Genomic DNA, 14712 nt, shown 5'->3' with positions numbered 1-14712 from the left:
ACACGTTTAAATATTTTTCCTCTATGGCAGTTACAAATAAACATGCAAATGCAGGTTGTCAAACAGATATCTAAAATGTTCAGTTTGTATCCCGAACACTGAGAAAATCCCATTACAAAAACTAAATGTGTTCAGGGTCGAGCAGAAATTCTGATTTAGACTTAAGAAAATAAGGTTCGAACTTCAGAGACACATCGATCTGAAACACTGTTATCTGTTATCACCCTCAACTATCATTTTAAAATAACAATAAATACACATCGAAGACACTCGTAGTTTATGGTGCTGCTTGTTTAGGTCGTTTTTTAACAATGCAAACTTTTTAATTTTATAAATAAGGGAAATGCAGTTTATTCATAGTTACACAATTGTATTTCTGAGTTTGTGGAACTGTTGCACTAGAAATCTTATCGGATTAGCCAGAGTTACAGTGTAATACAGTAAGTTTCACGATTATTACTGAGAAGTTCTTATGTAATACTTTGATAACTTGCTCAGCACTCATTTCCCCTTTAAGGGGAACAGCCACATTTGCCACAGTGTTGTTTCCAAATACCATTTTAGTTACAAAGCTATTAATCAATACCTCCTGTTATGAAAGTCATTACTAACACCCCAGAAACAGTAAACCTGACACCTGCAGAGGTTCAGTAGCTCCAGTATCATTTTTATTTACATTGCACAAAATAATGTCTGCATTTCAAGTTGCAGTGTCTTTAAAAGCAGCCATGTAAGTGTAAAAACATCATGCTTGAGGTTATCTAAGATTGCTATCCCCAATGTCATCACTAAATTAGCTGTGGTTGACTTGATGCACCTTGTCTGGATGTTATTTCATGGTCTAATTGCTGCTCATAGAGAATGTTAAGTGTATCTGTTCGTATCTACAGGCCAAGGAAAGGCTGTTGGTGAGCCAGGCTATTGATGTCAAAAACACAAAACATTTTGGGTGCAAATCTTGCACGCTTTTAGTTGAACATGTAAATATTTACACAGGGGTATGCAACAAACTCCCTTCCCCTGACATTTTTCTCTCTTTTCTCCACCTCTTTATGGGTTGTTTTCTATCATCTCTTCAAATCCTCATTACACAGGCTGTGTGTGTTGCTCTGCTCTAGTGCCTGTGGTCTGTTACTCTTACTGATCAGCTTTCCTGTTGCTGCAGAGGAACTGTGAGCACTGAGATAAGGATAGTGAGAGAGCACGTGTTTGCATCAGGGAGGTGCGGTTGATGAGAGAAAAAGTAACAGATACGATGTGAAGGGCAAAGAATGGCTAATTAGGAAATTAACAGAGATCATTACATTGGCAACCCCGGTGTCTTTAGGGTTGTAAATGTGAGACTACAGCCACAGCAAATTGGAGACCAGATGGGAACAGAGGTGTCTTTTGGCCTGGCTGGTCCCTGCAGCAGCACTGGGACTCAAACAAGGCTGAGTACGTGAAATATCAGAAGAGCTGTTTTCAGTACAGTAGAACAGACATACCTCAAACACACCTGCACGGGCAAGGATAAAGGAGACCTGCATAAAATCAAGGAAGAAACTGAGAATGTGAGAAGCAGGGAACTTGAGGTTAAGCTTCCATGGCCTGAGGATCATAGTGCAGGATATGCATGTTGATTCACTTTGACTCCTCTGGCATGAGACTTGGGACAGCAGGACTAAAGAGAGAACTGGGCCTTGTTAATAGATCTTGCTTTGGATTGAGGACACTTTGCACCATGTACAGGAGGTGCTGCTGTTCATTCTGCCTGAGACGTGAGTCGACATACTAAATAGTAGGAGTTGGAGGAGGGAGACAGTAATACATAGTGAAACAGGCAGTTTTAAGTGGAGTGGGGAGTTTTCTTAAACTGATCGGCTCCAGCAGGGCCACAGACTGGCAGCGATGAGTCAGAGGAAGCTGACACGACAACTGAGGTTGTTGGAGAGTCCTGAGGGTCCACCTCCTGCGGCCTCTCTCATCTCACCCGTGTCACCAGTCGATCATTCTCATGGGCACTGGGGCTCTGCTCTGTTCCGGCGTATGAAACTGAACCGCAGCATTCAGGAGCGCAGACGCTCATCTCATTGTGTTTACAGGTACAGTTCAGCATTCAAGTCAGTGATCTTTAATTTGCCCCAGTCCTCACTAACATGCCTTTGTTATATTAAAAAAAGAAGCTGCTATAATTGTCCCGCCTCAGTTAGGTGAGGTGTGAGTATCTGTACAATGTGACCATAAAATTATTCACTAAAGAAGATTTCAGAGGAAATTATTCCATGTACACAATGTAATAACCCCAGTCAGATGGTTTAGATTTTAGTAAGTGCTGAACTTAGAATCCTGAAATCTCCTAATTACTCTCAAAGTTTGCAGGAAAGTAAGGGATTAGTGTGTGCAGCGTGCAGAGGGTCCCCCTGGCAGACATTTCTGATGTGTTCTTCATTACTGGGGAAACTTGTGTAATGATAATTTGAGCTGTAGCCATATTCACAAAGCCTTCTGGGAAGATGGGTGGCTCCTAATTGGCCAATTTAAGAAGCAAATTCTAAAAATATCATACTCCATGCTTAATCTTAGAAGTTAGACTGAAAGCCATTCACAACGGTGTTGACAACAGAAGTCTGAGAAGTTCTGGAGGAGTGGGGAGGTGTTGTGGAGATAAAAGTTATCTTACATTAAAAATAGATGCTGCAGCTACACTGCAATCTGCTTCCCTGTCTGTCCTTGTCATCCCATTTGACTGCAGCCTGAAAATGACAATTATATATTAATATTATTATATATGGAAGTCGTGTATCTGTTCTGGTGAATAACAAAGCCAATATGGATTCAAGCAGTACACTGTTTACAAATACTGTCAAATAATTTGTTATCTGTCTGTACTGTTGCTGCAAAATTCTCTATTATTTTGTTGTTATATATTGCCAAACTCTAAAATCCCCCTCAATCAATACTGACTTAATTTCTTAGTAGCAAGACTGAATTGTTCTTTCATCTAAAAAAAAATGGTCTAGGATAGTTTTGTCAAGGATTGCTGAAGAATAAAGGCTTCGTGACTGTAGGTGTGGTAAAAAAGTGAAGCATGTAATTGAAGACATGCTTTGCTCCCTTTTGGCTATGCTTTGAATGTGGCAGATCGTAAATGCCTGAATTTCAAGTCAATAACCATCTGTCTTATTATGTATGAGTGTTTTAACATTTTGTTTTGGCCTTTGGGTTTAAAGGAGATCTCAGTCTAAATCAAAAATTTCATCACTTGTGTTTTGGCCCAGAGAGAAGCTAGGGTTGATGTGGCTCATTTTGCTCACTTAAACACGACTCACTCTTAAAATATTACTTGTCAGTGAAGTGTAATTCTCAGGGCAGCCCAGTGGCAGTCTGCCAATCCAAAGGCACTGCAGAATCACAGCTGTATGGGCTCCTGCTGTAGCTGTCTGTCACATTTCTCTCCCTATGAAACACACAAGTATGAAGTGCATGGCCTGTGCTTGTTTAGGGTTATCTTGCCACATTTTTGAGTCACTATCAGGTAAGAGAAGTGGCAGCAAAATGAACACCTGAAAGAAATGTAACAGATGTCAACCTAACATTCTTCCTGTCCTCCCTAACCCTCCAGCTTTGATTCGGAGAATGGTCCCTCGCCCGGCCGCAGCCCAATGGATTCGCAGGCGAGTCCTGGGCTGGTGCTCCACCCTTCTTTCCCCCAGAGTCAGCGCAGAGAGTCCTTCCTGTACCGCTCAGACTCAGACTACGACACATCCCCTAAAACCATGTCACGCAACTCCTCCATCAACAGTGAGGGGTAAGCATGAAACCATCATCTTGGATCTGTCACACAGCAGACAGAACCGAACATTGTCCACAGGCAGATACACACACACGCACACACACACACACACACACGCACGCACGCACACACACACACACACACACACACACACACACACACACACACACCACAATGACTGCATATTATCCCAATCAACACAGCAATGGTTATGATTGTAATTACGCAAGCATTATGCTAATGAAATCATGATGAATCCTCTTAACTTTAACTGTTGTGCTCTGTTTCCTGGCTTGTCTTTCAGTAAGTTTAAGCTACCCAAAATCTTCCATTAGTGTGTTTCAGGATTATTTCTGTTTAGATACACATGGATCTTTGTAAACATTCAGCTCACAGATGCAGCCTCTCATATAAACACAGATGCTGTGTGCCTCAGCTGCCCGGACGTGTCACATTCATCTCATTCTGCACTTTTTGTTTTGTGCAGGCATGCCGAAGACATGATCGTCACCCCTTTTGCTCAGGTATGTTTTTCCTTCTGCACCTTATTTGATGTGTTCAAATGCTGTAAATGACTGGAAAGGTGGCTAATTAGTGCAGTGAACCTGTCCAACACCCCCCACCCCCATCCTTGTCTCCCTCTCTCTTCCTTCCTCCCTCCTCCTTCTTTCCCTCCCACGCTGTCCATCCATTCCCCAGGTGTTGGCCAGCCTACGAACTGTAAGAAGCAACTTCACCATCCTCGCCAATGTCACAACACCCACTAACAAGTCAGTATCATGCTGTCAAACACCCCTTCCCCCCACTTACACTCGTCACGACTGCCTGCTTGGTTTGCATAGTGTGTTTGCTAATTTCTTCATCTACTTGCACCCATGGGGGGGACACTTTTGCCATTATGATTAATCAGTTTATGATTCTCAGACTATGCTCAAGGAAAATATGATCTTTATTATATGGCATCTCTCCAACTTGCTGCCTGAGGACTGAATACAGAGAGCACCCGGGCTCAGATGTATGTCCCTGACTCTGTACTCACACGATGGAGACGGTCAATAACACTAAAGTTATTCTCCTGTATAGTGCAACAGACAGAAGGAGCATGAGTTGGCAGGCTTTTAGTTCCACGTCAATATGATATATAAAGCAATGCACCACAGAATTATCAGCATCTATAATTATGCAGTGTTGTGCCCTGAAAATGCCTCCCTCACTAAACAATTATAAAACCATGAAGGCTATTTGAGAGATGACCAGGGCTCATGCTTCCTCTGTGACTATTCATGCATAATTGAATATTTGAAGTGAAACTGCAATTTTAATGGGCCTTAAAAAATTTACACATTGCAAAGTTATCCGATATTCAGAGACACTGTAATGTAATACTGTCCTCCATTTGTCACTTTTTTAAAGCCATAGAAATGATTACTATACATAAATATATTTCTTTCCCCTCAGTGAGCCAAGCCTTTTGTTGCTTCCAACAATAATGTTGAGAGTCTGTTGATCCCCAGCAGGGGGCAGCAGTGCGTTGCACTTCCTCTGATGCAGTGATGTATTTGTCCACAGGAGGTCGCCAGTGACAAGCCAACCCACTGTTCCCCAAGCTACACTTTCTGGTATGTAACTAATTAAAAACTCTTAGTCCAAAGAGCCCCACAGTCCCTTCATACATCTTTAAGGACACAGAACAGCTCCCACGCTGCGGACATGTATCATCAGTAATGAAAATGACTGCAAAACATCACAGAGCATCACGTGACTATCATTAAAGAATTGTTAATTAACTGTATTATATATCATTTATGAGACCGGATAGATTTTAAGTAATTATAATGCTTAAACTATAAACGATATATGGATGAAATAAAATAATATATTCAGTTTCATTACTCTGCACAGAGAAAATACTTTAATCGGCTTTTGTTATTTAGAGCATCTCTAAAGGATCACCAACTGTTTTAATGTACGCTGCAGAGTTTTTATAGAGCCTGACATGAACATTTTTGTTTAGTTTCAACCAAACACTTGGAATCAGAAGAATTTGTTTCTGACTCAACTAATGGCACATATTAATTTTCATTAATTTGCATATATTACATGTTTTTTTTTATTACTCAGATAATTTCAAGACTTCTAGACTTAAGTATTTATACAACCAGTCCACAAAACACACACATATCTGGTCTAGAAGAGGAGTATAAAACTTTTAATGTTTTGTTGTGCTAAACATGTCTGCTTCAGAAAACATAATTAACATTTGATTCATTGTTTTGGTATGTCTATTAAAAGAGCTGTCAAACAATTTTAGAGCATTGACTATGATATTATTTGTGCACAAAATTTTAAATTTACAAATAATATAATGTGTGCACTTATTGTCTTTGTATGTCTCCTTCCCAGAGGAGACATACCAGCAGATGGCTCGGGAGACTCTGGAAGAGCTGGACTGGTGTCTGGACCAGCTGGAAACCATTCAGACCCATCGTTCAGTCAGCGAGATGGCCTCCAACAAGGTGCACACCTGTCCACACACAAACATGCTCACTTGTACTTTTAGTGCTCTTCTATGTCAACACTGACGCAATATGGAGCAGTTTCCTGATGGACAAAACATAAACTGTGTACTTCATGGCTCAAAGAAGATGAGAACCAATTATTATTGAGTTGCAGCTGTTTCACCTGGTATTTGGAGCAGTGACCTATTGCCAAATTCCTGTTTAGGTGTCCACTCTTTGTAAATACAAACAGTTCCACCATGATAACTATTGAAGTGAATTTAAAAAAAAAAAAAAACCCTGCAGGAACAGTGGGCTATATACAGTGTACCCATTAAAGTACTTTAAAGCCTGTAAAAGCCTTCATCTGGCATGGTCAATCTCTTCTAATAACCCTCACATTAAACCTTCACACTTTTTCTCATAATACTGTTGGAAAAAAGACTCTGTTTGTAAAGATTTGTGGCATAAAGCCTGGAAATATAATACCGCAAGGTTGCGGTGTTACTGTATTGCATAATAATCAGTGTGGGGTGTACCATGGATTTGGTCAACCACACTGTGTTTATTTTTATGGCTTTCGTTAAAACACCATGCATTTGTATTTGTGGAGGCATCGGGACAGAGAGAGGGGACGGAGATGGAGAAAGACACGAGGGAGTGTGATGGTTGTGACATGAGAGGGAGGAGGAACGGGTCCTGATGCTGATGTCTCTGCTGTAACCTTGGTTGCTATAGAACAGCAGCAGGGTCTGCCCTTCCCTTTTAGTCATTGGCTTGCTACTCTGACCATAAGCCATGTGGTTTGGGCAACAACCAATGAAAAATAGGCAATGCTCCTTTAATAGTGGTAAGTCTTAAAGAGATAGCACCGCGTACCTTGTTTATTCTATTCTAGAAATTCTTCCCATGTTGCAATGCACTATTAATTAGTGTTGGGGTTCTTTGTGTTTATAATCAGCCTATGATGAATAGACTGAGAGAGAGATAACAGGAGACAACAAAGACTAAATATATGTGTGTGTATGAGCACACATTTATGTATGTGCACAGTCTCCTGGGTTAAACGGCATCTGAGTGAATATGTTGTTGCCTAAGCTACAGAAATCCTCAGCACTGTGCCAACATAGAGGTACACACATGAATATTCCCACTCAGTCTCTCACTCTTAATGACACCTTCGCTCACACACATATTTTAGACAGACGTGCATGCTGTCTTTCTGCACATGCGCACTCAGGCTGAGAGCAGAAGCAAGCACAGACACACACATGCACGCGCCTGCAGCCACACTGCCTGATTAGCTTGCGAGAGCTGTCTACAGCATCCAGGGAAATGGCGCAAGAGGCAGAACATTGGAGGAGAAACAACATCCTAAAGCGACAGGATTAGACTTCTGGTATTTTGGCCAGCTGTGGCATGGATTGACTTCGAGCAAGGGACTAAACTACTGGCAGCCTGGCTGACTATGTGTTGCTGGGATCTGTGTGAGATGGCACGGACGAGTTGATGCACTGGTAGGACTGGGCCGGGCCTCTGGATCCGTACTGTGGGGGAGGGGCAGCCGATGCAGGGAGAGGGAGCGTGTTTTTCCAGACCACAGCACTGGTGTGATTCTTCAGCCTGACCGTCTGCCACAGGCCTGCCTGCATCCCTCTTTATCTCTTTCTCTCTCTCTCTCTCTCTCTCCCACTCTCCCTCTCTCCCTCTCACCCTCTCTATCCTTGTTTTTCTCCTGTTATCATCATCTGTTTACCCCCTTTTGCTTCCCCGATGTTCCTGCTATCATCCAAGCCTCCATCATTCGATACCACAGTCTTCTTTCTATCCTGCTCTCACCATTTCTCCATTTCTCTCACTTCCATCATCTGAATTTGTATTTGCTAATTGTCAAGCAGCTCAGCTATCACACCATTTTTTTTTTTTTTTTTGTATTTACATCTCTCTCACATTCCCACTCGTCTCCTCCTTCGGCTCCTTACAGTGCCCTTCAGAGAGTGCCTCGCTCGCTCCGTTTCCCTCCATCTTCCCTCTTTAGGATCCCATCCACCTCTAATCTTGCAGACTGTAGATTTGGGTCAGTCTACTCAGCAAATGGGATAAGATGTAGTCTTCACAGCAGCTGGATCCAGGGGCTCCTGGTCTACCCATCAGGGGGGCCCTCACCTTTGGAACACACTGAGGCTGGAGCCTGATTCTGGATTGACTGAGTGGCCTGCTTTGGGGTGCTGCATGTAGGCAAGGACAGTCTGCACCTGTTGCCCCTACCCTCACCCCCTTACCCTGTTCCTTTGCCCCCTCTTGGGGCAGCCGTCACTCTGGAGTGTCCCGGCTTGACTGGCTGTGGCCTCTCCCCACACACCCTGACGACACCCTCATGCCACTGGGGAACCTGCACTGCCTCCACCCCGCTCCACTATCATACCTCCTGCCTGTGTCATCGGCCCAAACCAACTGTCCCCCTCAACATGGGTGTGGTGGAGGCTATTGACCCAGCGCCATCACCTTGCCCCTCACCTGTACCAGGGGGTTACAGGCTGCCCCGCTCCTCCAGCTACAGCCCGCTGCAGGGGAGGGCAGGGGCAGAGCTGGACCTTGGTGCAGCTGCTGGAGGGGTTCTGGAGGGGGGAGGGACGGCGGCGGAACGCAGGACGCCCTTAGTGGACCTGTTTTGTGAAACCTGCTCCAGGCCCTGGCTGATCGGCTGGTGGGACCAGGTAGGGCTACAGGAGTTTGCAGAGGGCAAACAAAGCCTGACAGTGGCCATCTTGGATAAAAGCTGTGGACTCCTCAAGTGTCACTGCTACATCTGTGCATGCATTAACAACTCATCTGTTTGTTCCCTCCATGTTCTTATGTGTTGGTGTTAACAAAACAGTGGTTGTGCCAGGCGGTGAATATTATGTGTTTAGAAGGGGTAATCTTAGATGGTGCTACATGTGAAACACTTCATTATATGGAGTTTGTGTGTCTGACAGTGGCCTTGTGAGAAACTGTGTGGTAGAATACCGCTGAATGTGTTCCTATACATAAATTATACATGAATCCACTGAAGGGAAACACTGATAAAAACCACAGAGTTTATTAACTCTTCTCAGTGTTTCTACATTGTAGCAGCACTGTAAACAAAAAGACAATATCACTCTCATTCTTCACCCTTCCATACCTGGTCTACATTTCTGTCTTTTGAGAATACACTGAGCTACTTAATATCTAAGAAATAACTCTGGGACTTTGTGATAAGTAGTTCAGTCGTCTCCAGCCATCTTTACTGCAGGTACATTGCAGTGTCACATAATGTCTGTTTCTATCCTGAACACCTGCGTCCCACATGCCTCTGTCTCTCTCTCCTTCTACCCTGAGGCTGGCCTCAATACAGATTTAAGGAAGAGTATTGTCAGTAAAGGACAATTCTCTTTATCTCAGGACTTACTAGATATTTCTTTTTGATCCATTCTTCATTCAGTGTCCTGACACTTGGCATCTATAAATTGCATAAAATTAGACAATGTGTCAGGTTTGCATTAGATGTAGTATCCTGCTGTTGTGTCACCAATGCAAATGCCACTAGGATTATAGTATTTACTTCCCTTCCCATGGTTCCTTCTAAATCATAATAAGCAGGATGTAGTTCAGTGGAAGGTCATATTCTATAAGCATGTGCACGTGTATTTGTGTGTTATTCCTGGTCACAGACAGTTAGAGAAGATAAAGCCCTCCTGGGTCCTTCACATATGCAGTTGTATGAGTGTATGTGTGTTTACGGTCTATGGTCATGTCTGTGTAGCATTAGCATGTTTGCTTCATTAGTCAGTGTCAGAGGAAAAGTGTTGTTTGTCCTGGCACTCGGACTGGCATTGTGGAAGTGTTGGTTGGCAGCTATGACTCAGCGTTACAGCATTAGGGAAGGAAAGAACGAGAGAGAGAGTAAGAGAGAGGAGGAGGATTGGGCTGAGTCTGCTGCATAAATGTGCCACTGTGCTTGACTAGCTTCCCTGGCTCCTGATGACTGATTGTGCCTAACTGCCTCTACGACCTGCTTATTTAGTGTACCTATTTGCTTGGCCTACCATGTAACGTGCACCTGGTTGGATAGGATGGGTGAAAAAAAGAGAGAAAACTGAGTGAAAGATGGGGGGAATGTGTGATGTGTATGAAATGGCAGTAAGGAGATGTAGAGCCTGTGACAGAGGAGGATCTGGGGCTCGAGGGCAGTAGCGAAGAGTGCTGTTTACCTTGAGAGGATGGGAGGAGCAGGCATAAGCAACAGAGAGAGGAAGACAGTGGAGGAGGGGAGGGTTGACCTTGGTAAAGGTCAGAGACACCTGCCTACTCCATCAGATTGTCACCCAAGCAGCGACCACTCTCACATCAAGCTGAAGGGCTGACTGTGAGGAGGCAGTTGCCACAGCAACTGCTGTGGTTGCCATGGAGATTGTTATGTGTGAAAGATCAGTCAGTAGGACACAGACTGAGGGGTCTTGTCCGAATCAAACCGTACCTTCACATGACTTGTGCGACAGAGACTTGTGCGACAAGCCTCCAAATACCAGGTTTATCTATGCATGCAAAAAAATTGACGTAAAATCTGGGAGAACATTCGGGAACACTGTTTTCTCTTGGCAGGGATAATGCATTCATTTAATCACATTTGTGTCTGTACTGCAAGGACCTGCAGACTAGCTGTTCATGACTGCCACTGTAGTTGTATAGGGAATAATACATATAAACATGCTATATTGAAAACGCAGTAATCAAAATGCAGGCACACTGAATTGGGGTATTGAACAGTATGTTCCCATCTGAGAAAGAGAGGCGGAATGATTCACAATTGAATTTCTCACCCTTTAGTGAATGGAGCCAGATTGAGGGTGATAATTTATTTTCTCATCTCTGAATGATAGAAATGTTTTCTTATGTGTCAGTATAAATGGGATCTAAATTCTGATTCTGAGGGTTTACCAAATTGCACGTCTCTACATTTTTGGATATACCAGAAACTGTTTATGGTTTTACTCACAAATTTTCTGTGTGTCCTCCCCTCAGTTCAAGAGGATGTTGAACAGGGAGCTGTCCCATTTGTCAGAGATGAGTCGCTCAGGGAACCAGGTGTCAGAATACATCTCCACTACCTTTCTAGGTAAATCAAACCTGCCATCTATTTATGACCAACCACAAGCCCAAAACCCCTACAGCTTTGACCCAAAGTCAAGCACATTCCATGTTAATAATAAATAAGTCTCCATCTCTGCTGACCTTTGACTTTCCATCTTCTCAGATAAGCAGAACGAGGTGGAGATTCCATCCCCGACCTTGAGGGAGAGGGAGAAGCCAATGTGTCATATCAGTGGTGTAAAGAAGCTGACACACAGTTCCAGCCTTTCCCACTCCACCATGCCTCGCTTTGGCGTGAAGACTGAACACGAGGATGCGTTAGCCAGGGTAAATGGATGGAAAGGCAGCCTACCAGATGCAAGTTCATGCATACACACACACATAAAGTCATGCTGTAGATAACAGAGAACATGACATATTCCACAAAACAGTCTTATGTATTTCCTGTTACTATAATATTGTGTACAGCTAAATGAAAAATGCACCATGACCAATACTTCCTAAAAATCTGAGCAAGAGCTATTTTTTAAAAAAAAGGTCTTTAATTTAACACAATCTACTAGACTGTGGTGCAGATGTGTCTTAATCCTGCCTGTTGTGCCTTCAGGAGCTGAAGGACTTGAACAAGTGGGGCCTTAATATCTTTCGTGTGGCAGAATTCTCTAATAACCGACCCCTCAGCTGCATAATGTTTGCCATCTTCCAGGTGAGCAAGAGAAGGCACCAGGGCTTTAACACTGGGTTATACAGTGGCTTTAAGGTGTATCTTGACATATCTGAGACCATGAGCAATGTGGACTTTTCCTGCTGCAGGAAAGAGATCTACTGAAGACCTTCCGCATCCCTGTGGACACGTTTGTTACTTATATAATGACCCTGGAGGACCACTACCATGCCAATGTGGCCTACCATAACAGCCTCCATGCTGCAGATGTCACTCAGTCGACTCATGTACTGCTATCCACGCCAGCTCTAGATGTAAATACCTCTACTGGTTTACCAATGACACAGACACACCATTATCCCAAAAACACAACTGACATCACCTGCACAGACTTTCACAAATACCACACACTGAAAAGGACACTATTGTCAAAGGTCAATTGTTAACCACAGGTTAACTGGCTGTTTTCCCTTTTTTCTCTTTCATTATTTTCTGACAGGCTGTGTTCACTGACCTAGAGATACTAGCTGCGTTATTTGCTGCTGCCATCCACGATGTGGACCATCCTGGAGTGTCCAACCAATTCCTCATAAACACCAGTGAGTAGAAATGAGATTAGGAAAAGTAAATAATTTTAAAAGCATAAATGGAAAATCCAAAGACATCATGATGGTTAAGGGCAAACAAAAAGCTGCATTTGTTGAAAGAGCAAAACGATTTAAGGTTAAATACACCAGAAATGCCTGAGAGAACCAACAAAGGAAAGAACAATAAAATAATGTCAGGTCTTGCTTTTTGCCCACCCTCTAAAAGTCATATATTTTAGAAACCGCATAAGATAAGAATTACATTTGACCATATTTCTAGGTAAGCTACCTAACTGTTATTTTCAGTATCATTCATGTCAGTTCCATGAGTCATATAATGATTTATCACTGAGCAAAGCACTGGGAAAACATCAGGGACAACTCTGGCCAGCCCATTAGTGACAGATATATTCAGTTAAAAAAGGTTCTGGGTTTGAACCCAGTTTGACTGCGGGCCTTTCTGTGTGGGTTTGTTTTGGGTTTTTAGGTTGATCAGTGACTCCAAATTGCCTGTAGGTGTGAAGAGATAGTTAGGAATTTTAATCCATGAAGTAACAGAATTGGTGTGTCATGCAGGTCAATTTAAAAATACTTATACTGATGGTGATTCACTAACTATATGTGTTGTATGGTGCGTCCTGCAGACTCAGAGTTAGCCCTGATGTACAATGATGAGTCTGTGTTGGAGAACCATCACCTAGCTGTGGGCTTCAAGCTGCTTCACGAGGATAACTGTGACATCTTCCAGAACCTCAGCAAGAGGCAGAGACAGAGCCTGAGGAAACTTGTTATTGATATGGTGAGAACAAACTCATTCTGTTTTATGAAGATAACAACCTTCTTTACTTCGCTTCATCTCCCAGCACCTTTCTCTTTTTTTCTCTAATGCATTCATACCAATTTCCTCACCAGGTTTTGGCAACAGATATGTCAAAGCACATGAGTTTGCTGGCAGACCTCAAGACCATGGTGGAAACCAAGAAAGTGACAAGTTCTGGAGTACTGCTGCTGGACCATTACACTGATCGCATACAGGTGAAATATCACCTTTAAGTTTCTTTTTAATATGTACCATCTATCTAGATGTTCTACGTGAGCATATACAGCATATTCACCTAATTCACAGCACTACAAAAGCATGTAGGAAATAATGCTGGTGCCTGTTTTTTTTTTTGTATATTCATAAATTCCTTTCTAGAACTGATATTTTTTGTTAACAGATCAGATAACATAGATCAGATTCAGGAAATGTTATGTAGTCAATTTTCTTTATTTAATTTTTCTTGTTTAGATTGAACCATAGGATGCAAAAACTCATAGAAGCTCCTTGTTCGAAATGTGTAGGATCGGTTATAAAAACTTTATTTAGTAATTGATGGATGGTTCTGTGGGGCGAGATCTTGCTGTAAGAAAAAGCTGCTTTGTATTGTCTTGACTGAGTTTACATGATTGTGAGGGACCAACCACAAATGCAGACATGTATTTGAGCTGATTAAACCTGTGTGTGACAATGGTATGTTATCAGGTCATTCACAAATGCTAGTCTTTTTTAGACAAGTCCACAGAAAGAAATGAAAAGAAACATACAAGTCAGAGATTCCAGTGCCTGCAAGAATGTCAAGAGTTTTGTAAAGGAATGAGAGCAACCAGACTAGTCTTTAGCTGTTGGCAGTAGGTGAGTGCCACATGCTCTTGAGCTTTGGAATAACTGCATGAAGAAGGCAAATAGGCAGTTGTCACCAAAGAGCTTATGATTGACATTAAAAGAGGTGGCCAAAGGGATGGTTGCTGTGGTAGAAAACAAAAGACTGACGAAATGAGTATCTGAATTCAGGTGCCATAGACAGTAGTGAGTGAAATGTGACTATGTGGTTGTGCAGGTTTTGAGGAACATGGTGCACTGCGCGGACCTGAGCAATCCTACAAAGCCTCTGGCTGTGTATCGACAATGGACGGAAAGAATCATGGAGGAGTTCTTCAGGCAGGGAGACAAGGAGAGGGAGCGGGGAATGGAGATCAGTCCTATGTGTGATAAACACACAGCATCTGTGGAAAAGAGTCAGGTAAATGATG

The 14712-nt window shown here is 42.7% G+C and overlaps 1 protein-coding gene across 5 annotated transcripts in view; it reads left to right on the top strand.

The window, feature by feature from the left end:
* Positions 1 to 14712, top strand: part of pde4a (phosphodiesterase 4A, cAMP-specific) — a 36417-nt gene that overhangs the window by 17476 nt on the left and 4229 nt on the right. Inside the window, exons 1-14 of one of the 5 annotated variants that reach the window (XM_026324664.1) lie at positions 1110 to 1437; positions 3605 to 3790; positions 4263 to 4299; positions 4475 to 4545; positions 5345 to 5394; positions 6179 to 6291; positions 11320 to 11413; positions 11552 to 11745; positions 11996 to 12094; positions 12202 to 12366; positions 12552 to 12651; positions 13284 to 13438; positions 13552 to 13674; positions 14520 to 14702. In XM_026324664.1, coding sequence (XP_026180449.1) covers positions 3645 to 3790; positions 4263 to 4299; positions 4475 to 4545; positions 5345 to 5394; positions 6179 to 6291; positions 11320 to 11413; positions 11552 to 11745; positions 11996 to 12094; positions 12202 to 12366; positions 12552 to 12651; positions 13284 to 13438; positions 13552 to 13674; positions 14520 to 14702 — 1530 coding nt within the window. In that variant the 5' untranslated portion in view covers positions 1110 to 1437; positions 3605 to 3644. Of the gene's footprint in view, positions 1 to 1109; positions 2085 to 3604; positions 3791 to 4262; positions 4300 to 4474; positions 4546 to 5344; positions 5395 to 6178; positions 6292 to 11319; positions 11414 to 11551; positions 11746 to 11995; positions 12095 to 12201; positions 12367 to 12551; positions 12652 to 13283; positions 13439 to 13551; positions 13675 to 14519; positions 14703 to 14712 lie in introns of those variants that run through there. The other 4 variants (XM_026324662.1, XM_026324661.1, XM_026324660.1 and 1 more) reach the window with 4 other exon arrangements.

The sequence above is a fragment of the Mastacembelus armatus genome, chromosome 8 (genome assembly GCF_900324485.2).
Source record: "Mastacembelus armatus chromosome 8, fMasArm1.2, whole genome shotgun sequence".
In the NCBI taxonomy this organism is placed as follows: Eukaryota; Metazoa; Chordata; class Actinopteri; order Synbranchiformes; family Mastacembelidae; genus Mastacembelus; species Mastacembelus armatus.
Note: the sequence above shows the minus strand (reverse complement) of the source record. Positions and strands in the feature narration are given on the sequence as shown.